This window comes from Oryza glaberrima, chromosome 11 (genome assembly GCF_000147395.1).
Source record: "Oryza glaberrima chromosome 11, OglaRS2, whole genome shotgun sequence".
In the NCBI taxonomy this organism is placed as follows: domain Eukaryota; kingdom Viridiplantae; phylum Streptophyta; class Magnoliopsida; order Poales; family Poaceae; genus Oryza; species Oryza glaberrima.
Genome location: NC_068336.1, coordinates 110,685 through 134,001, shown reverse-complemented (window position 1 = coordinate 134,001; position 23,317 = coordinate 110,685). Strand labels below are relative to the sequence as shown.

At 42.9% G+C, this 23,317-nt stretch overlaps 3 protein-coding genes and 1 pseudogene across 7 annotated transcripts; 1 reads left to right on the top strand and 3 right to left on the bottom strand.

Moving 5' to 3' along the window:
• Positions 1–170: 170 nt before the first annotated feature.
• Positions 171–7,042, bottom strand: LOC127754936 (uncharacterized). Of its 2 annotated transcripts, none has more exons than XM_052280546.1 (14): positions 6,779–7,042; positions 6,365–6,464; positions 6,020–6,277; positions 5,774–5,936; positions 5,565–5,677; positions 4,768–4,851; positions 4,636–4,684; positions 4,455–4,546; positions 4,042–4,171; positions 3,869–3,945; positions 2,175–3,793; positions 1,625–1,822; positions 771–1,515; positions 171–551 (listed from the first exon to the last, which is right to left on the bottom strand). In XM_052280546.1, exons 2-13 carry the CDS (start codon positions 6,445–6,447, stop codon positions 977–979), a joined length of 3,405 nt encoding a protein of 1,134 aa, XP_052136506.1. In that variant the 5' UTR covers positions 6,448–6,464; positions 6,779–7,042; the 3' UTR covers positions 171–551; positions 771–976. The 2 variants fall into 2 exon arrangements, with proteins under 2 accessions (XP_052136506.1, XP_052136507.1); XM_052280547.1 differs by having other exon boundaries at positions 6,150–6,277; positions 6,779–7,039.
• Positions 7,043–8,767: 1,725 nt separating this feature from the next.
• LOC127754415 (uncharacterized) lies at positions 8,768–13,131 on the top strand (annotated as a pseudogene).
• Positions 13,132–13,271: 140 nt separating this feature from the next.
• Positions 13,272–16,405, bottom strand: LOC127754414 (protein TONNEAU 1a-like). Its single transcript, XM_052279931.1, has 8 exons — positions 16,155–16,405; positions 15,469–15,601; positions 15,047–15,135; positions 14,824–14,946; positions 13,915–14,054; positions 13,802–13,827; positions 13,567–13,723; positions 13,272–13,485 (listed from the first exon to the last, which is right to left on the bottom strand). The coding sequence occupies exons 1-8, from the start codon at positions 16,239–16,241 to the stop codon at positions 13,461–13,463; spliced, it is 780 nt and encodes a 259-aa protein (XP_052135891.1). The 5' UTR covers positions 16,242–16,405; the 3' UTR covers positions 13,272–13,460.
• Positions 16,406–17,195: 790 nt separating this feature from the next.
• On the bottom strand, positions 17,196–23,077 carry LOC127754412 (enoyl-[acyl-carrier-protein] reductase, mitochondrial-like). 4 transcript variants are annotated; one of them, XM_052279928.1, is made up of 9 exons: positions 22,715–23,077; positions 20,924–21,102; positions 19,421–19,964; positions 19,239–19,341; positions 19,044–19,143; positions 18,513–18,589; positions 18,356–18,434; positions 17,808–17,926; positions 17,196–17,704 (listed from the first exon to the last, which is right to left on the bottom strand). In XM_052279928.1, exons 2-9 carry the CDS (start codon positions 20,933–20,935, stop codon positions 17,611–17,613), a joined length of 1,128 nt encoding a protein of 375 aa, XP_052135888.1. In that variant the 5' UTR covers positions 20,936–21,102; positions 22,715–23,077; the 3' UTR covers positions 17,196–17,610. The 4 variants fall into 4 exon arrangements, with proteins under 4 accessions (XP_052135888.1, XP_052135887.1, XP_052135889.1 ...); XM_052279927.1 differs by lacking the exon at positions 22,715–23,077 and adding an exon at positions 21,210–22,708; XM_052279929.1 differs by lacking the exon at positions 20,924–21,102 and having other exon boundaries at positions 17,197–17,704; positions 19,421–19,974; positions 22,715–23,075.
• Positions 23,078–23,317: the final 240 nt, after the last annotated feature.

The following is a 23,317-nucleotide window of genomic DNA, read 5'->3' as shown; positions in this document are numbered from 1 at the left end:
CAACGTCTGGGTTTCCACAATAATTCGGTTATTAGCCGAACACATGATATGATTACCGGAGCGTTTCCTTTCAGATTGAACGGTACAGGCCGTGCAGCTCAGGATGCATCCGAAATCCTGAATGAAACTGCCATCCTAGTGGAACAATTCCAAGGAAAAAGGAACAGAGATTTTGTAATGAATTGATATTATTAACAGCACACCCAAGTACTCCTCGACCTTGTTTTTGATTCAACACCAAACAACACCCAATTCAGCATAAGCTGGCCTGGTACCATATAGCCATTTACGTTTGGTTCAGCAAACCCATCAACAAAATAATCTCATGTGCACCACAAAAGCTACTAGCAACGAGTAACGTATCATGTACAAAATGACGCTTTTACTATGCCAAAACCAAGAAAATATTTCCACATGACGGCAAAAAAAAGAAGAAGCAAATGCTAAACGGTTTATATATTCTCGAGTCAGCTTCCACCACAAGTATATATAAACTTGAAGGACAACCTCATGGATGCATCTGACATATATCCTTTCGCCCAAAACAGAACCTGATGACCAAACGAGGCAAATGGTGAGTAACTTGCCAGCAAATTCCAGAACAAACACAGCAACAAATTCCAGAATAAAATGGAAGAGACCAAGCACAAACAGTACTAACCAATGCAATAAGAAGATAACTCACACCACCTATTCAGGACAAGGGGTAGCAAGCCATGCATATAATAATATAGTAAAAAAAGAAGTGAATAGAATGGTGAAACACAAACCTGGTGCTTGAAACGTCTGGTTACACACCCAGTTTCATGCTGGTCCACTTGAATCCAATGCCTTTCAATAAACACTCATGCGCCAATCCACAAGCTCAACAATCACCAAGTTGAGTATCTTGAGCCTGTGCAACCAATCAATTTCAAGAACTGAGAAATGTGCAAGTTAGCTGGGTAATAGGTCAAGTCGCATCTCCCAAAGATAATCACAATCCAAAAGCTCTGTTATACAGATCATTTGAACCCAGCATGTGGAAGTTGTTTGCTTCAGTTGGATATAACATCCTTGACATGTCAGGCATGGAAACATTATTCCCTTGTCTCAAATCACCCCAGCCATCCCAATGACCATTTGTAAGATGTGAGCTTCTAGGTTGTTGGAGTGACATCTGTGTGTAAGAGGATAGAGAACCATGGTTCTGAGGTATAAGTCGGGATGCAAGATAATTATCATTCATAGGGTTGAATGCATCTTGAACATGTTCTGCAAATCCAACATTTTGATGGGAAGGCACGTTCTGCTGCATAAGTAATTGAAACCTTGGATCATTTGATGTTTGCAACTGCGAAGGAAAAGTACGGGAAGTTTTCATCTCCAACCCTGAATCACTTATTCCAGGCATCCGCCCTTTACCCACAGCCAATATAGCAGGATCAACAAATTCTATATCACTTGTTTGTCTAGCTAACTGTGGTTGATAATGGCTAGTATTTATACCCAAAAGATCATCAAATGGGCGAGTTTCTGCAAAACATTGCAAACTTATTAGAAACTGAAATTGTTTTAGGAGAAGCAGAGAGAGAGAGAGAGAGAGAGAGAGAGAGAGAGAGAGAGAGAGAGAGAGAGAGCAAACCTGAGTATGCCGAACCATAGATCTGATTAGACCCACCCTGAGAAGAAAATCCAGGAGGGGGATTAGGCCCATTATGAGATGAAAATCCTGGAGGTGGATTCAACCCCTCATGGGATGAAAATCCAGAAGAAAACCCAGGAGGAACTCTTGCTGGTGCTGAAAATCCAGGAGGCGCGGATACTTTAGGCTTTGATGTGCCTGAAAAAGCATTTTTTTTGTAAGTACATAGAAGTACCATGGTGAAAACATCAGTTACTAAAATGCTTCAACATAAAAATACAGTGCATTTTATACTTAATAGCTCCACAACCCAATCACATATGTTACAAGATTGCCAACATTGAATTAAAAGAGGGGAATGGGTGCACAAACATTGGATCCCTTCTGTATCCTAGCGAACACATCTATTTGTTTTGTGACACATTAATATTACCTCAAATATATAAAATAAATATTAAAATAAAAACATTAACTGCAGTACTAAAATGCATCTCACTGTTCATTAAGAATTTAATAAACAAGCAGCGTAATATAACTTCATACTACTCACCGGTAGCTAGCATATCCAACATAGTAAGAGAGTTGCTCTTTGCGAAACCTTCCTCAGGAGATTGAAATGCAATGCCACTCTGATAAATGTTTCCATGAGAATTCTGGGATAGCAAACTGAAATTCTGCTCACTTTTATAATTTCTCATAGATGAATCTAGGAAGCTTCCTTGATTATCTTGTCTAGCAAATGAAAATCTAGACTCACTATTGCTGGTTTTTGTTTTCCATGAAGGTGCATCAAAAAGCACATCGTTCTTTTCAGATGCACTAAGCATCTTAGCAAAATTGTTAGCCGTTGAATACGACTCATCCCATGGATCAAACTCCAAAGACAAAATATCAGCAATTATGCTGCTCTCATCCTTATTTACACTTACAGCCTTGTCAAAACTGCCTATGTTATCAATTCTCACTGCACCAACTGCTCCAGGCTGATGGTTTTTCATTCTAGGATGTTCAGAAACCTTACCAGGTGCATATATAGTCCCTAGCCCTTCTTGATGTCCATTTAACATGGTAGAAGTGCTGTCAACTGAAGATAACAGCCCAGGTTGCATCATTGTGGAAGTTCTATCACTTGTTGATGTATGGTTAATTTCTTTACCATTCCACAGTGAAATAGGAGACGTGTTAGGGAAATGGACATATGGTGAAGACGAAGCTTGATCAGCAGCATCCAGCACTCTACCATGAGATTTATCAGTGGCTACTGCATAACTTTCTATGTCATTTAACTGAGGAGACACACTACTCTGGATATCTGAACACCAATCATGATGCTTATCTGAACTAGGCTGACATGTAGAATCATTACTGTCAGCAAGTTTCAAATTCTGACTAAAGGGCACCACAACTGAAGTACTTAGGATTGCATCCGGTTGTTGGTTTTCGGCAATACTTTGAACCCCATCTTTTCTGCTTAATGTTACTGAAGATACTCCAACAGACAGCCTATCAATATCCGTGCTCTCAGATCTAGTATCTTCGGTTGCTGTGTCAATAGCTGCTTGATTAGATTGGTCCTTTCTAATTACCGAAGTAGATGTTTTAGAAGCCATGTTGGTTACTTGGTAATCACCATCACCATCCTTTACTTCTGATTTAGAAATCGATGGACTTGATACACAATTTAGAGGACTTTGCCTGGTACTGTTTACTGCGATGTCTTTCTTTGGTGATGTCGTTGACTTCGATGTAAGATGCCCTGATTCAGCTGGCTTTGAAGAAACTGAACATTCAAACTTTCCATTGTCATTTACAACCTGCTTCTCATCACTTCCTTTTGACATGCCATCTGATGTGACATCATCATCGTTCCAAGCTGAAGGTATGGTAGAGAAGTCTATGTCAAGCGATGACTCCAGTGATGTTACAGCTTGGGTTTCCTTTGCAATACCAGGCTTATATGGCTTCAAGGTTTTAGACAAACTATCTCGTCCTTCCGTCATTTTCGGAACTGTGCTTGTGTCATCATTCCATGAAGAAGGTAGTTTTGTACTTGAAACAGTCGAAGAACTTGAGAATGAATTACTTTGAGGATCTGTTTTTGATTTAGTAAGAGATTGTGACGATGCCACCCCAGTTGCTGTTGTCCTGGTATTCAAATCGCGATGCCCCCTGCTCATACCAAAAAAATTTTAGCAACAAATTCACATTTTAAAACATATCATGAGACCCTAAGCAGCATCATACCATGAAGCAGCTGGTGGAAGTGTGGATCTCCCAGAACTACTGTTTGGAGGCGAAAGCCTGGATTGATTTGCAGTATTCTGTACAAAATAAGACCAGTTAATGTAGCAGCATGAAATCAAACAGAAATGAGCATGTCCAGTGTCCCAATGGATTTTTCAGTATAAAAAACATACAGTTATTCCATTCTTGATTGGATGTTTAGCTGCAACCACTGCACTATATGAGAAATCTTCTGCTGGAGGAGGTAATACAGTCCCTGCGCGTCTTTGAGAAACACTAGACGCCATTTGGGGAACCCTACTCCTGTAGGAACGAGAGATGATGAGTCGAAAGCACCAATCAGAACTACTGAAAATCTTAGCATTTAGCAAAGCATAATAATTCATGCATAGTATAGGGCAAAGTTGATAGACTACAAATTCTCAGAACAGAAGAGCATTATATAGTAACAGTAGCAGTAGGCTTGGCAGGGGAAAAAGTACATATGGCTAGGACTGGCACAGTGCCTTTGATATAATAAAACAGATGCAAGCATAATAAGGAACAGTGGAACTTTCCACACATATGTTCAACGAGCTCAGCTTACCTTGTATATGCTGAGATTATCTCATCTTTAGTGAAACTATCTTCCTGGCTTCCTACATCATGTAAATAGAGACAATCTGGATTTCCACAGGTCTAAAAAAAAGAAGAAAAAAGCCCTCAGAAGGATGGCAGTAGGTAGAGTAATGGTAAATAAAACTGCCAGGATGAAGCAACGAGTATACCATGTTCCGCAGCCATGCATGGCAATACTTTGTAGTACCAAAGCACGCTCTGCAACAAACCATTAACTATTAGGTTAACTGCGTTATGTAAAAAAAACTGCTGCAATAAGGCTACAAAGCATAGAGGGTGACCTTAACACTTTCCCTTCCAAAACAAAATTGTGTACAGCTTGAATACACCTGATGGCCTCTTCTTCTTTGGCATATGTAATATATCTGAAAACATCACAATAATGAGCCCATTTTCAACACACACAGTGCATTCTATATACAATCTAAGTTTCACATTTTGGAATCTACATGGATCCAGTCGATGCTGAGGATTCCTAAGAGAAAGATGGAGCTGCATTCAAAGAACTACAAAGTGCTCAGACAGGAAAATTTTGATAATCCTTGAGGTAAATTCTATGAAATACCTGACATCTGCATATGCAAAGGTTCTGAGCTCAATCAGACTTATGATGTAAACATACAATTAGTACATACCATAGTTAATATAATAATCATGATATAACTGAAGCAGTCACGTTTGCATTTATCTGATTATTCAACACTAGAAATCTACATCTTTTGCTTTGGTTACTAGGCTGCTAGGTGTGGCATTCACTGATTCACAAATGGATATGGAAATTAATGATCCTTAGTCAAATCATACTGTTAAGTAGGTAATATAAATCTGAAATTAATTGCAAGAACATGGACATATCATATTTGAATTAGCCATCATTTTCATCTATATTTAAGCATAATTTCTCAACAATAAATCACCTATGCTTAAATGCTCTAGGCTTGGAAAGTACAGGAGAGCATAACTTGAAAACACCACTTGTACATACGGTAAGATATATCTAATCACTTGAAATAATAGGTCATGTTTATCCATGAGAGAAACATCATAAACATGTGGCATGAGATTCACATAAACATACACGCTGATACTGTTGTTTGTTGGTGCCTGCTGGGAAGGAGCCCCAGTCGGCCGAGAAACTGAAACTTTCAGAACCTTGCCATACTGACCAAAGTATTCCCTGCGCTCAAGTATCTGAAATAAAAAATGAATTGTGTTGCCAAGGTGAGAAACAAAATATACACATTACTCAGTTGAAAAGAATCTGTCTGCGCACAAAATGGTACTCACGCTTTCGTTGCATAAATTTGCAGGTAGTCCAATTATGTACACGAGGTTTCTCTGGATAACCCTGACGCTAGCAAGATGTTTCTTAGCTTCCACAGTTACCGCGGCCTTTGACTTGACCTTTTGGGTCTTCTGTTTCTTGTCCACATTCTTCTCCACTACCGTCCTATTTCCATTAAAAGAAGCATAAGTACAAAATTTCCGATGCGATAGACAGGTAAAAGAAGTTGCTTATGGCGCTTTGCAAACCACAATTCACGACAACTGGGTGATGTTCCGTTTTGTTGAACTGAAGACCCTAAGCTCTTGTGCGGCCATCTTCGCATGTCAGTGCAGTTAGTGAGGTGAAAGGAAAAAAGATGGTTTGAGATGGAGGGACCTGTCACAAGTGGCAGCCATCTTGACAATCCTATCTTTGTCATAGCGAGTGCGGCATGCGGGGCAGCGGCCCTCAGTGTCCTCTTTCTCAGCCATATCAATGATGTGGTGCCAGCACCAGACACAAATCTGCAGTGGAGATGCAAAAGGGAGGTGAATGGAAGGGGGTGTGGAGAGTAGAGTGGTGGGGAGGGGAGGGAAGGGAAGGGAAGAAACCTCATAGCCGCATTTGCAGGGCTTGAGCTGCTGGTCAGTGATGTCCATGTCCTCAGCACAGAGCGGGCAGGTGCGGTCTCCATCGTCGCTCATGGTCATCCTGCGGGAGCAATTCAGCGGCAGGAGACAAGAAAGAAAATATTATTAGTAGTACATGAGATTATTTGTTTGTGGGAATAACAATCTGTAGTAACACGGTGTAATCAATCAATCCGTAATACTAAGAAGCTACAAGAGAGAGAAGCTTCCTATCATCAAATCGAATAAACGAGAAAGTGAGGGGTGGGGGGGGGGGGGGGCAAGCGAAGGGGCTGATCCTATCAAATCGAGGATCCAATCCAAAGAGTCCATGGTCCCAAGTGGATTGATTGGAGCAACAATCAGAAAAGGGGGGGATCAGGGCGAAGTACTCACATTCCGATGGGGGAAACCCTAGGTAGGTGGTCAAAACGGGGGCGGCGGTGGGAATCGATCGATCGATCGATGAGGGGGAGGGGGTGGAGCGGCGGCGCCGGCGGGTGGATGGATGGGGGGGGAGTCGCCTACGATGGCCGTGTATGGAGTCTCTCTCTCTCTCTCTCTCTCCTCCGCTGCTTGCTGGCTGGTGTCGTCGTGTTCGCGTATGGTGGTGGTGAGGAAGGAAGGAACGAGTAAGGAAGAAGACGAGGGAGGGAGGGACCCGGATCTCCTCCTCCTGTGCCTTCCTCTTCTTTTTTTTTCTTTCTTTTTCTTTTTTATTTTTAAGTAAGTTGCATATTCCAATATTTTCATTTTATTGCTACCTATTGTTACCACATTTACATTTTGATCTGGTGGTTCACATGTTAGCCACTTATCTTCTTCCTTCCTACCTCATCACCTCTATTTTTCATTATCTTGTGTGCTCCCAATAAAAACATATATGTGTTGCTCCTGACCGCCACGGTGTTGTCGTCCACTATGAGTACAAAATCATGCTACATCAAGAATCATCCATTGCGTGCTATTATTGCTAACTCCGACTCACTTCCCTTTTTCCAAGTCATCGAGCCCCCCTCTCTCAACTTTGTTCCATGGTTTGAATTGCTTGTTCGCTCGATGACTAGAAAAGGCATCAACTATGCTATCTCCAGGATTTAGAACATAACATTGCTTTGAAAGTCCTTTTTTCCCATTCATATCTCTTGTCCTCCCCATTGCCTATGTTAACCGCTAATATTAGTAGAGATTGCGCCCGATCAGAGGCCAGCGCATATGGATTTCAAGCATGAGCACCACAGTGCCGGGGACTTCAACTCAAAATAAACATTGACGCGGCACATGAACATAGCTCAAGAGGCCACCGGCAACACAAAGCTCGAGCTCAAAGTGTGGATGGCATGGGCTAAGCGAGCAACTCTAAAGTATGGGTGACAATGATGGTGGCAAATATAGGAAGCCAGAGGTGAGGGAGAGATGAAAAGATGGAGATAACGAGTCTAAATTACACTAGAGGTAAGATTACCTAACCCAAAGTAAAAACATTTGCTAAAGAGTGATCCAATATGAAACTTTTGTAAATATACCTAGCCATTTTGCAATTAACTTTTTTTCCAAGTGAGGGGATCTTTATATATGTTCAGGAGTACATGTCATATTTGAATAGTGCTCTGACCTGGGGCTCTTGTCTAGACTTGTGCATCTATCTATAGGCGTACGAAATTGGACGCTCGGGAATGATGCTTTGCTCAAGCGTGATTTGTCAGGGCATGATCCAAACATGCACTATGTGTTAATGTATAGTAGCTACTCTACTTTGGCTAAGTACCTAATCAGGTAATAGTGTCAACATATTGCATTAAGATGATTGCAATGATTCAATTATATCCAACTATTACCAAACATCTTATTAGTTGTCACATAGTGTTGACGCAAAGTAATCATATAATAATCCAAGTTATATTAGGATCAAGGGCATGTGTACATCAAATAATCGATAAAAATACAAAATCAAACACAGTTTTTATAAAGTCTGAAAAGCTCTCTGTCCTTACTAGAGGAATCCTTATATAGCATAATGAAGTATCTACATTATATTGTTTTGTCACACGAATAAGGATTGTCTCGTTACATGTTCTTTCGTTCTCGTGTTGCATTATCTGCTAAGCTACATTATGTGTTACAAATGTTGAAGCTACCTCACAAACCCACTAGTTGTTCTCCGAAAAGTGAGTTAGTTGTTAAATAAAAAGATATGATTGAGATCAACAGCGAAATGATAAAACAGACTGCACGGATCTACAGCGATCCCACGGCATTTAGAGATATTAATATATGGGCAAATAGTTAATTTTAAAAGCGTAGGGCTGTTTTTGCAAAAATTGGCTGACGTGGTGCGCTATTTCTCCCGCGATCCCATGGTATTTAGGGCCCTGTTTAGTTCACACCAAACTTTCCCCCAACTCCCAACTTTCCATCACACCACATCACATCCTAAACTTTTCTACACACATAAATTTCTAACTTTTTTTTCCAAACTACCAATTTTCCCCAAACTTGTCCCCAATTATATGAATTAAACATAGCCTTAGAGAGATTAATTAATTAATACTATTCCGAAGAGAGTTAAGGGATATCCCCTGGCCTGAACGCGCAAATTAATCCGGCGGGCGAGCCCCTTGTCTCCCTCTCCTCCGCCCACCCCACCGGCGATGGCACACGGCGGCGGCGAGGAAGAGGAGGAGCGGGTGCTGAGCCACGGCGACGTGGTGCTGCTCCGCTGCGACCTCACCATCCTCCGTGGCCCCCACTTCCTCAACGACCGAATCATCGCCTTCTACCTCGCCCACCTCGCCGCCGACCACGACGCCGACGACGACCTCCTCCTGCTTCCCCCCTCCATCCCCTACCTCCTCCCCAACCTCCCCGACCCCGCCTCCGTCGCCGCCGTCGCCGATCCCCTCCGCCTCGCCTCCCGCCGCCTCGTCCTCCTCCCCGTCAACGACAACCCCGACGTCTCCCACGCCGAGGGCGGCTCCCACTGGACCCTCCTTGTCCTCGACAACTCCAACGCCGTCTCCGGCCCCCGCTTCGTCCACCACGACAGCCTCCCACCCACCAACCTGCCCGCCGCGCGCCGCCTCGCCGCCGTGCTCCGCCCGCTGCTCCCCGCCTCCGCGATCCCGCTCATCGAGGGCCCCACGCCCAGGCAGACAAACGGCTACGACTGCGGCGTCTTCGTGCTAGCGGTGGCCAGGGCCATCTGCAACTGGTGGCTCACCCGCGCCCGCCATTCCGATTCCGATTCCGATTGGTTGGAGGCCGTGAAGAGGGAGGTAAACGACGACAGCGTCAAGGCCATGAGGACCCAGCTGCTGCAGCTCATCCATACCCTCATCCAAAACACCACCACCACCAACCAACATTCGTGCTAGCTAGCTGTTGCTCTTTCACAACTTATTTGTAATCTTCGTGTTCTTACTGATATTATATATATATGGTTTTCTGTGAGCACAGCAAGAACAACATGTACAAATAGAACAGGTCTTGTGTAGTAATCTTTTTGCAGAATTTTGGGTCCAAATACTCTTTACTGTTGGTTATGGTTAATGAAACAATGCTATTGTGCCTATTATTTGAGTATAAATGGTTGAATCAGTGTTGGAGCTCATAGCCTTATCTTATGTTCTGTGATCCATATAGAACAACAACAGCAACCAACAGTCCTAGCTATTGATTCATTCTGTGCTGCTCTTGAGAGCTTAATTGTCTCTGTGCTCGCGGTGATTGTTTTCCCCTGAGCTTGCAACAAGAACATGTAGACTATACTAGGTCTTGTGTAAGTAAGTAGTAATCCATTTTGCAGAATTCGTCAGTTCAAATACTCTTTATTACTGCTGTTTATGGTTAATGCAACAATGCTACTGTGCTTATGCTTGCAAGTTACTTGAGTATATGGTTGAATCAGTGTTGGAGCTCATGGTCTTATCTTATGTTTTTGTGATCCACAGATTAAATTGGTACATTACCTAGTAATGTTAGATGAGCCGAGTCATTGTATTTGCATTTGTTAAACTGCAGCAAGGAGGGCAGCTATCCGGCATCTGCCAGTCTACCTACCACTTCCGGACCTAACAGTCATACATGCATCCTTAACTATCTTCCTTTTCTCCTCTCCTTATCAGCCCTTCAACTCAACTTCCTTCTCACCCTTCGATTGCATCTACCAGTCTCTGCCTGTCACAGCACAAGACTTTGGGACTTGGGTATGTGAACTATGATTCTTCTTCCTGTCTCAATTTTTGCTTTGTACATGCACAAGAGGAAAACAAGTAAACATCTTGAAATAAAGCATTATTACTTCAGCATGTTCTGCATGTTTTGTTGCTTGGTCTCAACCAGGCTTCAAAATTCAGCTATAGCTTTGCATAAATTCACTTTTTTTTCCATGCATGCTATTTTGTTCCAGTATCACTCTTCTCTTCTTTTTTTTTGGTCAATTCCTCAGTTTCACATCTAGCTCACTATGAGTTTTCCTCTGTTCTCTTTTATTCATTCACCACGTACAGGTAGCAGCAGAGGGGAGCACATCCATGACTTGTGTTGATAAATTTTGTGTTATTCTACCTTCTTTCTTTGTCATTTCACTTTGGTACATAAACTGTGCTAAAAATTTCACCAGTGCGATATGCAAAGCCACAAGAAGGTTGCTGCTGTGAAGCCCGTGGCTTCCAGGCCTTCTTCCAGATTGAGGTCCTTCTCAATGCTCCAGGAAGACTCCACTGCTATTGATTCTCCTCGGGTTACTTCCCTGGAGGAGATTATATTAAGGCGTCCAAAGGCAACGCGATTCACACACCCATTGAGTAATTCATCGACAGAAATTGCTGCAACCAGAGTCAGTTCGACACGAAATTCAACTTCTCTGTTTCCTGGAAAGAAATTTCATTTTCTTTCTGACAGTTAAATAATTTTGCACCTTCTTTTAAATGATGCTTTTTATAATTATACATCTGTCCATTAGATTATTTTGAACCTACCTTTGACATGATCATATGGTCATTTTCTAACAACATGCTGAACTTTTTAGTTAGAAGACAGTGGAACACATACAACATGCGATCAAAAGAAAGCAGATACAGGAAAAGGGGCCTGTTGGGACAATTTGACAGTGTCCCAGAGTGTCAGGAAGCCAAATGTCAGTGCGAAGAACAGTTTGTCCTACGATGGCTACAGCTGGAGGAAGTATGGGCAGAAGCAAGTGAAAGGGAGCGAGTTCCCACGGAGCTACTACAAGTGCACTCACCCAACATGCCCTGTCAAGAGAAAGGTGGAGATGACACCAGATGGCCGGATTGCTGAAATTGTATACAACGGTGAGCACAACCACCCCAAACCTCATCCTCCAAGAAAGCCAACATCATCAACAAGTGTGGAGACTCTGGTTGCCACTAATGATGCTGGATTAGAAAACAAGTTAGAAGGATGTGACCAAGCTATTGGTTCTGATGCTGTTGTTGAAGCATTAAGAGGTGGTTGTCACTGCTTGGATGGATTTAGAAATGGTAATGAGATCAGTGACTGCAAGAAAAGGTATGCTTATGCTGTAATTTTCATTCAAGAAAAGGTATGCTTATGCTGTAATTTTCATTCAGAACTTACTAATGTTTTTTTGTGCCAAAAATGTGCAAGTGGTTGCTTAAAATATCAAGAAGCATATTATGATATTTACGTTACAGACCCACAGCCTCCTTGGAGGACACTCCTAGATGATTGCTGTGAAATTGTCGTGTGCCTAGGCTTTTCCGTTTTGGAGTGAGATTTCATGATGGTTCATGTAAGAGAATTCTGGCACAACCGCATAATATAATTAATTTAGGTTCACATTTGGTAGCTGAATATGTTCAGGAAAAGCAGTAATGTTGATAGCTGAATAGGTATTGATTGGCAATGAATTCATTCACTGTAAAGTTGACAATCTATGTCGTGAAATTCATGCACTTTGTAGGACCTTGCTAACTAATCTATTCAGAGGAAAAAAAAATCAGCAACATGAAAATAGCTGCCCTAGAATGCCTCATCCAAGAATTGTTCCATGCCACTGTATATCAAGGTTGAGGTAACTGCAAACTAGGAAGGACTGCCTTGTTAACTTACTGATCTGAAAAAAAGAAAAAGAGATACAGATTTGTGTATATATGTCCGCTCAAAATTCCATATGCTGAAGAACACATGCAGTCGTACTTGCGATTGTCTGTGCTTGTTTGGAGTTAGTACACTTGTTTAACCCCTGAAATGTAATTGTCGCTTCACCTTTTGTATTTTCTGTAAGAAAATTGTCAATCAGTGCTACCTAGTATAGGTTTGTGTCATTTGTTGCTACAATGTTAAGTGCTTGGATGTGCATTGCAGGAGTAATTAGAGATGCAGCACGCGCGAGTACGTGGATGATAAGAGGGAAGGCATAATCTCGAGATCAATCTACTCATCTTGGAACAATACCAGTAGCATTGGCAGCAATTATTGGCATGTTAACGTGGTATACTCCTCAAACAAAACAAAAAGGGGAATAATGTCAGTGAACTGAGTGAGGTGTTAATAGGCAATTGCTAGGCCTCCGAAATAGTGTGCTGTCACTCTACTAGCTAGATTAGGCATAAATTACCAAATGATACTGTGACAAAACTGAAATGTAACCACTCCAGAATCTTGGTTTAACACATTGTTTATGTGCAAATTGGTTTTATCAAATGATACCGCTGGGAATTGTTGTTGGCAACTAATAAGTGAATGCTGCTCAAAGGAGTTACAAGAGCAGGAAACTGGATTTGGAGAGAACTGCTGCTGCAGGGCAGGTTTGTATGCACGTTGTAACAAGAATTCCCGATGTAAGCAAAAGCAAATTTGTTAGAAACTACACGCAACTAAAATTATACGCACAAGAACAAGATTGTCCAGCAGAAATCAAATCCCATATATGGTGCATAAACAAATGAGCTAGGAGTACAGTAGGCATGATCAACACTGAGCATTCTTCTACGCAAGCGCACAATCCCACCGCAGCAACCAAAACGATACAAATGGCCCAAGGGGGTCCAAGCAGCGCAATGGTGAATTGGACCCATCCCACCTTCCGATTTTACTCAGCACCGTCGCCTGGATGCCTGGAAACAGATATTCTATGATCAGAAACAAATGGCCAGGCAAAAAGGGAAGGTGCAAAGAAGAAAGGCAATAGTTCCAACCTCCAAGAAGTCGTCAGATTGCGAGCTTTCCGGTCTAGCTGGACGTTTTCTAGAGCACTTGATGCTCGCAACACTTCTTCAGAGATATCATCAGCATCATATCTCCAGTTGTATTCATCCTTCCTTGCATTGGAAGCCGAAGACCCCCCTCTTCGGTCTGAATGTCCAAAGCGCTAGCTTTAGAGGAGCACTCTAGCATAAAATAAACAAACCGAGAAAAAAAATTATAATTTACCTGACATCTGTGACGATGGCATTGGCCTGCGAGTTGCAAGGAAATGTTACCTGTGTTTTGAGGAAACAACAAATATCTGCAAATTGAATAGCTGAATAGTAGTAAGCTGTTACCTTCCCATAGGAGGCAAGCCTGTAACTGAAGAAGACGATGGTGGCCTCCTCATGTTCCTATGTTCAGCATTTAGAGCCGGATCCGACTCGGAATTGATTATTCTCCTACCAGTACCAGCCATCCTTGTTTGAGACAAATTCTGCTCAATGTAGCAATTCAAGTAACCAAAATCAGGCAATATAAGCAAATAAAGATTAAAACTAAGATATGTAAAAATGCATTTTCTTTTAGAAGAGTAAGAGAAAGAGAGAGTTTGGGGTTATGATAGGTTCTACACCCACCTCACTCTAGATTTTTCGTGGTTAAAAAATATGTAGCCTTGTGTGTATTATTTGTAGAAATTCCATAGAAAAGTATTGTATATCTGTATACAAGTATACATAGGTGCTCATTTCGTCTCATTTAATCAAGTGAATAAGTTTTAGGGATAATTATTTATCTATTGTATTTTATATTTTATACATAGTATAGCTAGTTGAAATCTATGCAACACAAGGACATTTTACTAGTATCACTAATAGAAGTGTTGATAGTTAATTCATGGGCTCAAGAACAGCGAAAGAAAAATGTGGATATCTTTACTTACTCTTATAAAAGAGAGTAGTGGTGGTGGTGAGTGGTGAATCTGCCACCCCTCCCACCACCAACTCTCTACTATTTGAAAAAGAAAAAGGTCAAGTAGGACCAAAGGGTCCACATGTCAACCACCTCTATTACCAATTCCTTACATTTTATTAAAAGAAAAAAGTATGCAGGAAATGATGGTAATAATGGGTTAATAATAATTTTCTTTAATTAAAATCCTGTTGCAACGCAGGGATTTCAATTAAATCAAAATTCCATAAACAGAAAGATTTCCATATACATTTATATACTGTCTGCCTGAGATTCTGAGTTAGCAAGAGTACCTCATATTTGAGATATCCTTCAAGAACATCTAGAAGCATGGGGCCACTTTCAGCACTCCTGCTCCCTTCAGCTCCGCTTTTGTTAGAAAAATCCTTTAATTCATTCTTCCAGAAGTCCTTTGGCTGATTTACAAATGCAACAGCCAACAATCAATAGCAGCATTAGCAGATGTTTACTTTGGACATATTCATCCAAGATTTATGAGATATGGCAAACTGTTACCAGATTACATTCAGGCAGATAAACTTTCATCGTGTGACTTAGCTGGGCCCACTCCAAGTATTCACTTACAAGTGCTGTTAATAACCTACCTGAGAGCAGTAGAAAATGTTCGACGTAAATCAATTATAAACGAAGAAGAAACTATGCAGCAGAAATGAAAGGCAAAGACTAACTAATCATCAGCAGGATAGAAAAAATGTTCTTTCATAAGCGTAGAAGCGAAAGATGAAGCGAATAAAGATGCTACTTTGGCACAATGGTGGCATTTTGGCAAGCTGCAAATTCACAGAATGGTATGAAAACAAATCTCCAAAAAAGGAATCTAGAGAATCATATATATATATCAGATAAAATTATTTTTGAAGCAGCATGGGAAAGAATCTGAACTTGTGGGTAGAAAAAAAGTAAAATAGAACACAAACCTGATGGTGAAGCATGCAGCTGCTTAGCTCGGTCATTGCAGCTACCAAGCAAAGCGGGATTCCCACCATCATCATTCTCCACTACCCTATCCTCCTCTTCTATGGCCTCGAACACACTTGCTCTTAGCTCAGCCTATTCAAGCAAGAGTGCAAGACAAGATCACGCCTTATGGTAATAGGAGGGTTTTCGTATGTAATGTAATGGCTCTTGAAACTGAAGAGAGCACATGGCTTTGATATAGCATAGCCTGGCTTCAACAGATGAGGAAAAGTAGAGCTATCCACTTCCTTCCTCAAGGATAATACTATTATCTAAATTTCGGACATAGATTTAACAAAAAAATTAAATAGCAGATGTCTAGAATCTTGGCACATGAGGAATGGCATGTGTGTAGATCAACATTTCGCACTCTAATTGACAATGCAAACAAAAGTAGGGCAAGCGTGAGATCCCTTTTTGTTTAACAAATTGAAACCTAAATAGAGCAGTAGACTTTGTCAAGACGAGAAAATTCCTTCAACAAGTGCAGAGCAAGTGCGGCGCATGGAAGTCGAAGGTGAGAGGAAGCAATAAACAGTGAAGAGAAGCAATTCCGGCGGGCCGGAGATTGAGATCCGCAAGTAGTGAGTCAGATCCGCAGAAAGGTGAGCAAGAGAAGAGAAGAAGAGGGATGGGGGATTTGTACCCTGATCTTGGCGAGGACGCCCTTCTTCTCGAGGGTGCGGGTGACGAGCGTCTTGAGCTCCATCATCTCCCGCGCGTAGTCGTCCATCCCCCCTTCCGCCTGCCTCTCTCTCTCTCTCTCTCGGAAAACGAGGGGAGGCGGCGCCGGAGCCGGAGAAGAGAGAGAGAAAGAGGGGGGCACTGCGGCTGCGTCCTGTCTTTGACAGACAGGTGGGCCCCCTCTCTCAATCGCATCTACTAGGGAGGGGGTCCTTGGGTTTCATTCCTGCTTCAACATTCATCTTCTTTTTCTTTTCAATTGTTTTCATTTTGGTTTCACATGAGCGTTAATACATTTTTCTCTTTTTTTAAGGGGGCTCGAGGTATACTTTAAAGAGAATCTATTCTATGAGATATACCATACAAAAATATTTTTGTAGAAAGTAAAGATGCCTAAAAGAACATGAAACTTATAGAAACTTCCATGTTGTGTAAGGATGTCACATAATTTTTTTTATATTTTTTTAAACTTCTAATTAGATAAATCAATCCTCTAATAGCATTTTTGTTTAAATTGCTCAGCCCAATGAAATATTATACAACCATCGACGAAGTCATCGATATATTATAGAAAGAGACAATGTCGGTGGCAAATCGTTAAACTGGGAAAGCTCAATAGCATGGAGTAAATTATCTCTATGCCGAGTCAAAGAATTAAATCCAACATAAAAACAACTGAGCGTGATTGTTTTCTCATTTTGATTTTACACTAGCCGCATTAAACATTTTTCTCTTTTTCATAAGGCTCGAGCTATTTCAATCGAGTTAAATGAAAATTCTTTTTGAAGATTAGTATATATAGGTTTATATAATTGTATTGTGCCTGCCAAACATACTTCCTCCGTTTGAATGAAAATATATAGTGCTACTTTTGGATATGATATTTGACTATTTATTTTACTCAGAAATTAATGCAATTTAGACAGTTTGATTATTTGATATTATCTACTTGATCATAGGGATAGATTATATATTTTAAGAAATAAACTTAAATATTTTAAAACAAGTGGTCTAATCAATACAGAAGAAATCTTTTAAGAATTTTTTTTTGAAAACTTAGAGCAAATAATCGGTGACGATAATCTAGTGAAAACTTTCTTTCTCCAGATCGGACGGTAATCAATACCACTTCAGAACTTATTGCGCGGGGGGATTGAAGTGAAGTGATATACTACGTCTTTCTACTCTCAAGTGAAGTGATCCTCTCAAAGAAGACATCTGAAGTGAAGCGGCCATTATTGGACAGAGATCCGCTGCAATCACCGCAAAACATATTTGCCGCTTCCCAAGTCAGCCTGGTAACTACTACTGAAAGAGGCCACCGATCCCCTAGCCACGCACACATGCACTGTTTACATCCTTTTTTCTACTCCTGTTTTTGTAATACAAGCTCTCTCATCCGTTGTCCTTGCATTATCTTAGAACTTGAGAACCTGCTTTGGTTGGCTTCCATGTTTGCCGAGTGCCTTATCAAGAGCCAAATGGAAGTCACTGAAGGGCGTCAACTCCATCCTGTACGAAAACAATTCATTTCTCCCTCATATATGATAGGACCTACATTTGTTTCATACTGTGTAATCCAACAGCAATTCAAGAAGAGAGTAGCATTACGTACTCGTATTTAAGTTTGCCCTCGTGCACCAGGTCCAACAGGTAGTCTATCATTGTTCTAGATTCCTCTGCCTTATCTGAACTCATCCACTTCTGTAGCCAGAATCCTCTTAGAGAAAGATCCTACTTAACAAAATAGCATTGTGTTAAATACTGTCTACGAAAACCATGCTAAGTTATTGACATAAACGACATGATACATGGTAGCACAAAGAAACGATTGGTCTTTCAAACTTCCATGCAGGGTTTCTTCTTTCGGAACTACATGATGTTTCAAAACTTTATGATATAGTACTTCACAGGTGATACTTTTGATGCAGAAACAAATTCGTGTGTTCACTGATCAATTGTCTAACAGAGCCGCCCCTATGACTTGTGCTTATGAGAGAAACAAGCCCCTGATTCTAATTCTAGACTAGTCTAATATTACGATGCCAGAAGCTTCAAGCAGTAGATTGGTATAAACATTTAGAGTATACAACTGGAGTAAATTGCATATGAAATTAGAAATCCTGTCGACAACTGTTAAGGACCAAGATCTGATGTACTAACCTTAAAAATGAAAGATGAAGTAGAAACAGTAACAGGTTTCTTGGACATTCCACCATATGTCACCATTGTGCCACCTTGCCTAAAGAGAGAGTTTATAAATATATGTGGAAGACAAAGATGGTTCTAATCAGAATTTTGTTCATGTTTAAAGCACTACCTTAAAAATTTCAGTACGACAGAAGCAGCATTTCCTCCAACACAATTCAACCCTAATGCAGGTTCTGGCAAAGCACCCTGATACCACAGTAAACAAAATAGCAGCAGTATAATGAAACAGTTGAGATTGTCCTGTTCCTTACTGTTAATTTTTTAGATAATTGTTTAGTGCGAGGCACTCCCATTAATTAAATGAAACAGCACTGTAACATTTAGCAGTGAAGCAGCAAAATAGCTTCAAGTAAAACTCATGACTAAGTTTAGTTAGGAGCCCAAGCATTCCAAGTTTCTTTTTGTTTGATCAAAAGGGTGGGTATCCCTCCATTTCTATTAGCAGAAATGTAAAAGCGTCTACAAGGATCATCCATGTGTGGAAGCATTTCCATAATACAGGGGACTGGTTCAACAGTATCAGAGTGAGTAAATACAATTTACCACATTAGTTCATATATTTATTATGAAAAAGGGTGGACAAGTAGGTAGTTTGAGGTTGAATTAAGAAACGGAAATGCAGGCCTGTAGGGAGAAGTACCAATAAGCTTTTGATATTCTTGATGTCTAGCTGGCTTTCCGTAAACACATGATCTGCTCCAAGCTGTTTAAGTTTGTCCTTGGCCTCTTGTGAACCAGGCCTATAGAACAAATTATGGAGATGCTAGCGTAGTCATCATCAATTGGGTAGCTTGGATGCAGAATGAGTTGATGTAGTGTAGGTAGGCATACATACCTGTCCCTTATGATGTTGATGGTGTGAAGACCATGCAGTTTGGCGAGCTGAATGACGCACTGGCCGACAATGCTGGTAGCGCCATTCTGGACAAGAGTGTCACCTGAAACAAACGTATCCAGGGCCAGGGGTGAGACTTAATTACAGGGAAAGAAAAGAGAAGAAAGCAGTGACAGAGAGACCAGGGGCGAGGTTAATGAAGTCGCGGAGCATCCTGAGCGCGGTGAGTGGGTTGACGGTGACGGTGGCGGCGTATTGGGGAGGCACATCGGAGCGAACCCTGTGCCAGGCGGTGGCTGGGTTGACGATGTAGGTCTGCCAAGTGCCCAAGGAGGGCGGAGAAGGGATGACCCAGTCGCCGGGGGAGAGGAGCCGGGAATCGACGGCGGCGCCGAGGGCGTGGACCTGGCCGACCCCCTCGTAGCCTGCGACGGCGGCGGGGAGGGGAGGGCGAACGGGGTAGACGCCCTCCACGCGGTTGAGGTCGGAGGGGTTGATGGGGGCGGCCAACATCCGCACGCACACATCGCGCTCGCCGATCTCCGCCGCCGGCAGCTCAGCCACCCTGAGGACTTTGTCGGGCGGACCGTGCTGGTCGTAGAGTACGGCAGTGGCGGGCGGGGACGTCGAGGTGGAGGTGGAGAGGCGCCTCGCCCTCGCCGTTAGTCGCTTCGCCGCCACCGGCAACAAGCGAGCTGCCGCTGCCATCCCTCCACACTGAGTGCTCTAGAAAGTACTAGCAACAACAAGACAAGATGAAGTCCATAACATTTTGTTATGCAAGTAACGGATAAGTTCACTTTAGATCCCAATTTTTGTCGCCGAGTCTTCCTAGAACGCATATAACCGGATACAACGCATCCCCAACTTATAAAACCAATGCAAATAAGGTCCATTGACAGTATTGTCCCTGGTTTTAGCTGATATGGCGCCCATGTGTCTCTTTTAACTAGGTCTTCATCACACGTGGCATTGACGTGACGCTTACGTGTCAGTTTGATCTAAAAAGAAAAATTAAAGGAGCATATGGGCCCTGTATGTTTTGTTTTAATTTGTTAGTTTTCAATTTTGCTCATTTTATTTTTTTTAAAGATCAAACTGCCATGTCAATGTTACCTAGGATGAATACTTAGTCATAGGAGCCATATAGGCGCCATCAGGGATGACGCCATGTTCACCCTGCCGAGTGCACAGGCACCAGGGAAAATTTTAGTTTTTAGTCATTAGCATCTAATTTTTACCTTTTGTGCACTCCCTAGAAAAAAAATGCGTGCACCACCTTCAGCTGCCCAGCAGGCTGCAGGCAGCCCATGAAAGCCAAATTGCTTACGTGCAGCCCAAACTTCAGCTTAATTATACTTAGTCATGTACTACCAGATTTTTCATTTTGGTAAGCATTTTTTGTCATTGTATATGTTAGACTTAGATTTCTATTACATGCGTAAATGAAGTGTGCACTCAGGTCCTTCGTGCTCTAGATTTGCCCCTGGGTGCCATATCAGCCAAAACCGGGGACAATAGTGCCGAGGGATCTCGTTTGCACTGGTTTTGTACGTTAGGGATGTGTTGTATTCGGTTTTGAGGTCCAGGGACGAATTACAGACTTGGCAACAATTTTTGAGGGACTTAAAGTAAATTTATTCATGCAAGTAACATGGGAGAGCAAAGCCCAATTGCAGGCCTACCAATTCGTTCATAGACCTCAAATAAGCGGATACAGCATCCCCGACTTACGAAAACGAGTGCAAACAAGGTCTCTCAACAGTATTGTCCCTGGTTTTTGCTGGCATGGTACCTATATGGCTCCTTTAACTAGGTCTTCATCCCACGTGGCATTGACGTGACGCTTACGTGGTAGTTTGACCTAAAAAGAAAAATTAAAAGAGAAAAATTGAAGACTAACAAATTAAAACAAAACATGCAGAACCCATATGTCAGTCAAACAAGTAAATAAAAAATAGTTAGACCCACCTAAAGCTCATCAGTCTCAGCCGCAGAGACCGCCGCATCTGGTCTTGATTCCTCCTTTCCCTTCTACCGCCGCCGTGGCCACCGTACTCCCCACCTTCAGTGGAGGTGGAGCCCTCCTCCTCCTCATCCTTGCTGGAGCTCCAGCCGAAGTCTGACAATGAGCCGTCCCATCCTTCTCCTCCTTCCTTCACGTTGTCGTCGTCATGGCAGTGTACACGGCGCACGCGTCTGGTGCTCCGCAACGTGCGCCAGAGGTACCACGGCATCCCCACCATCGCGTGGCAGCAGCAAGAGCACGCCGCCATGGCCATCTTGTAGGCGCTCTTGAGCATGCACTTGCCATCGAGCTCATCCCAAGAGCAACTCTGATGTTGCCGAGACCACCTCCGCTGCGCGGAGAGGGAGGAGGTCAAGGACAACACGCAAACTCGAGGTCAACGAAGAGGACTTCAACTCCAACTCCTGCTCCGCCGCTGCCACCGCCGATGCCGCCAACACTGTGGCAACCTCACTCACCTCCGCCGGCCATGTCATCCGTGTCTACTTCTATGACATCCTGGCCTAATTAGGACAAAGCCTATGTGGCCCATGAGAGCTATGTGCGCATGTTTAATACCATGAGAGCTATGTGCGCTAGTTTAGCAAGGGTGGAACTAACTTATAAGGCCTCTTCCCTCCAACCATATCACTCCAGGGTTAACCCTTTTACACGAAGCGAGGACGAAAGTGTAAGTGGAGTGGTATGTGTAAGTGGACCCGCCTGTCGGATGGGCTGGCTATGCGGTTCTGGAGGGAGGACCATTACATCTTCCGCCTCGAAGCAGCGACCGCCTACACGACACGTTGCCGGCCTCCCTGCGCGCCACGGCGAACGGCGTCGCCATGCTCGTCGACAATGCCTTGTCAGTAAGTTAATTAGTACTTGAATTTGTACTGAAATTATATTCTCTGGGAAAAAAGACTTTGAATTTGTACTAAAATTATATTATCTCGAATAATCCGTGTAAATGGTGTGATCAAATTGCAATGCATGACATCCGATGAGAAGAATAATCCATGTAAATGGTGTGATCAAATTGCACGCCTTTTTGACGGCATCTTTTTTTAGGGTTTTAATCTGTTGTTCTTGATCATCGATCATCTAGTGCCATTTGCTCAGGAACGTGGGACGCGTTATGCTTCATCGACCACCTCTGTGCCCTCAGCCTGGGCAAACTCATCCTGTTCCTTGTCCTCTCCTACGTTAGTAAGAGTTAGTTGCGGCGGTCACTACTAGCGTTTTCTCTTTGAATTCATTCAAATTTCAAAGAGAGGGGGAAAAAATCTCGTCTTAATTAATTTCTTCTAGCTAAAGATAAAAAAGGCCTAAGATTGTTTAATAAGGCCTATTCAATAAAATGTTTAATAAGGCCTAAGATTGTTTGGAGAAAGATAAAAATACCAATAATAAAAACGGAAGTCAAGTTTACCAATATAGCATGTCTTACGGGCACTCGGCGACTCACCGTTGCAGACTGCTGTCGAGGTCTCGAGGCCGGAGGCGGCGAGGGCGCGAGGCGTGCAGGCGGCCGCCGGGCGCGAGGTGCGGTCGTGCGGAGACGCGGAGGCGGCGAGCCGGCGTCCGGCGACTCGGCGAAGCGGCGAGGACCGAGGAGGCGCGAGGTGCGGAGCCGGCTATGGCCTGTGGGCGGCCGGCGACCGGGCGACGGCGAGGCGCGCCGCGCGCGCGCGCGCAGACGGCTGGTGGGCTGGCCGGCTGGGCAGCGCGACCGGCGGGCGGCGACGTCGCGACAGCGAGGACGGGCGAGGCGCGCGGGGACGGCGAGGCGCGTGGGCAGGCGGCCGGGATGGCGCGGCGACGGCGCCGTCGGCGCGTGGGCGTGGCGGCTGGGATGGGAAGGGGAGGGAGGTGAGGAGATGAGATAGGGTTAGAGAGGAATTGGGCTTTTTTTTTTTGCTATTGGGCCAACGGGCCTGAAATGGTGGGTGGTGGGAGGGTTCAGTTTAGGCTTCTTTTGAGTTTTGAATAGATATAAGCATTATTCCTTTTTTTTTCTATATATACATATGGAATATATACTTCATATATGTATTTTTTTTTCCAAAAT

Bases quoted from the DNA above. Each gene is read 5' to 3' on its own strand.
- LOC127754936 (XM_052280546.1), bottom strand. From the start codon at position 6,447: ATGGAGACCGCACCTGCCCGCTCTGTGCTGAGGACATGGACATCACTG. The intron at 4,172-4,454 runs GTAAGCTGAGCT...TCGTTCCTACAG, and splicing joins ATAATCTCAGCATATACAAG to GAGTAGGGTTCCCCAAATGG. The intron at 1,823-2,174 runs GTGAGTAGTATG...ATGCTTTTTCAG, and splicing joins GTTGGATATGCTAGCTACCG to GCACATCAAAGCCTAAAGTA.
- LOC127754414 (XM_052279931.1), bottom strand. From the start codon at position 16,241: ATGGACGACTACGCGCGGGAGATGATGGAGCTCAAGACGCTCGTCACC. The intron at 14,947-15,046 runs GTAACAGTTTGC...TTTGTAAATCAG, and splicing joins ATCTGCCTGAATGTAATCTG to CCAAAGGACTTCTGGAAGAA. The intron at 13,828-13,914 runs GTAACAGCTTAC...TGCAACTCGCAG, and splicing joins GGCTTGCCTCCTATGGGAAG to GCCAATGCCATCGTCACAGA.
- LOC127754412 (XM_052279928.1), bottom strand. The intron at 19,144-19,238 runs GTATGTATGCCT...TTTGTTCTATAG, and splicing joins ATCAACATCATAAGGGACAG to GCCTGGTTCACAAGAGGCCA. The intron at 17,927-18,355 runs GTTAGTACATCA...TTTGTTAAGTAG, and splicing joins CTTCATCTTTCATTTTTAAG to GATCTTTCTCTAAGAGGATT.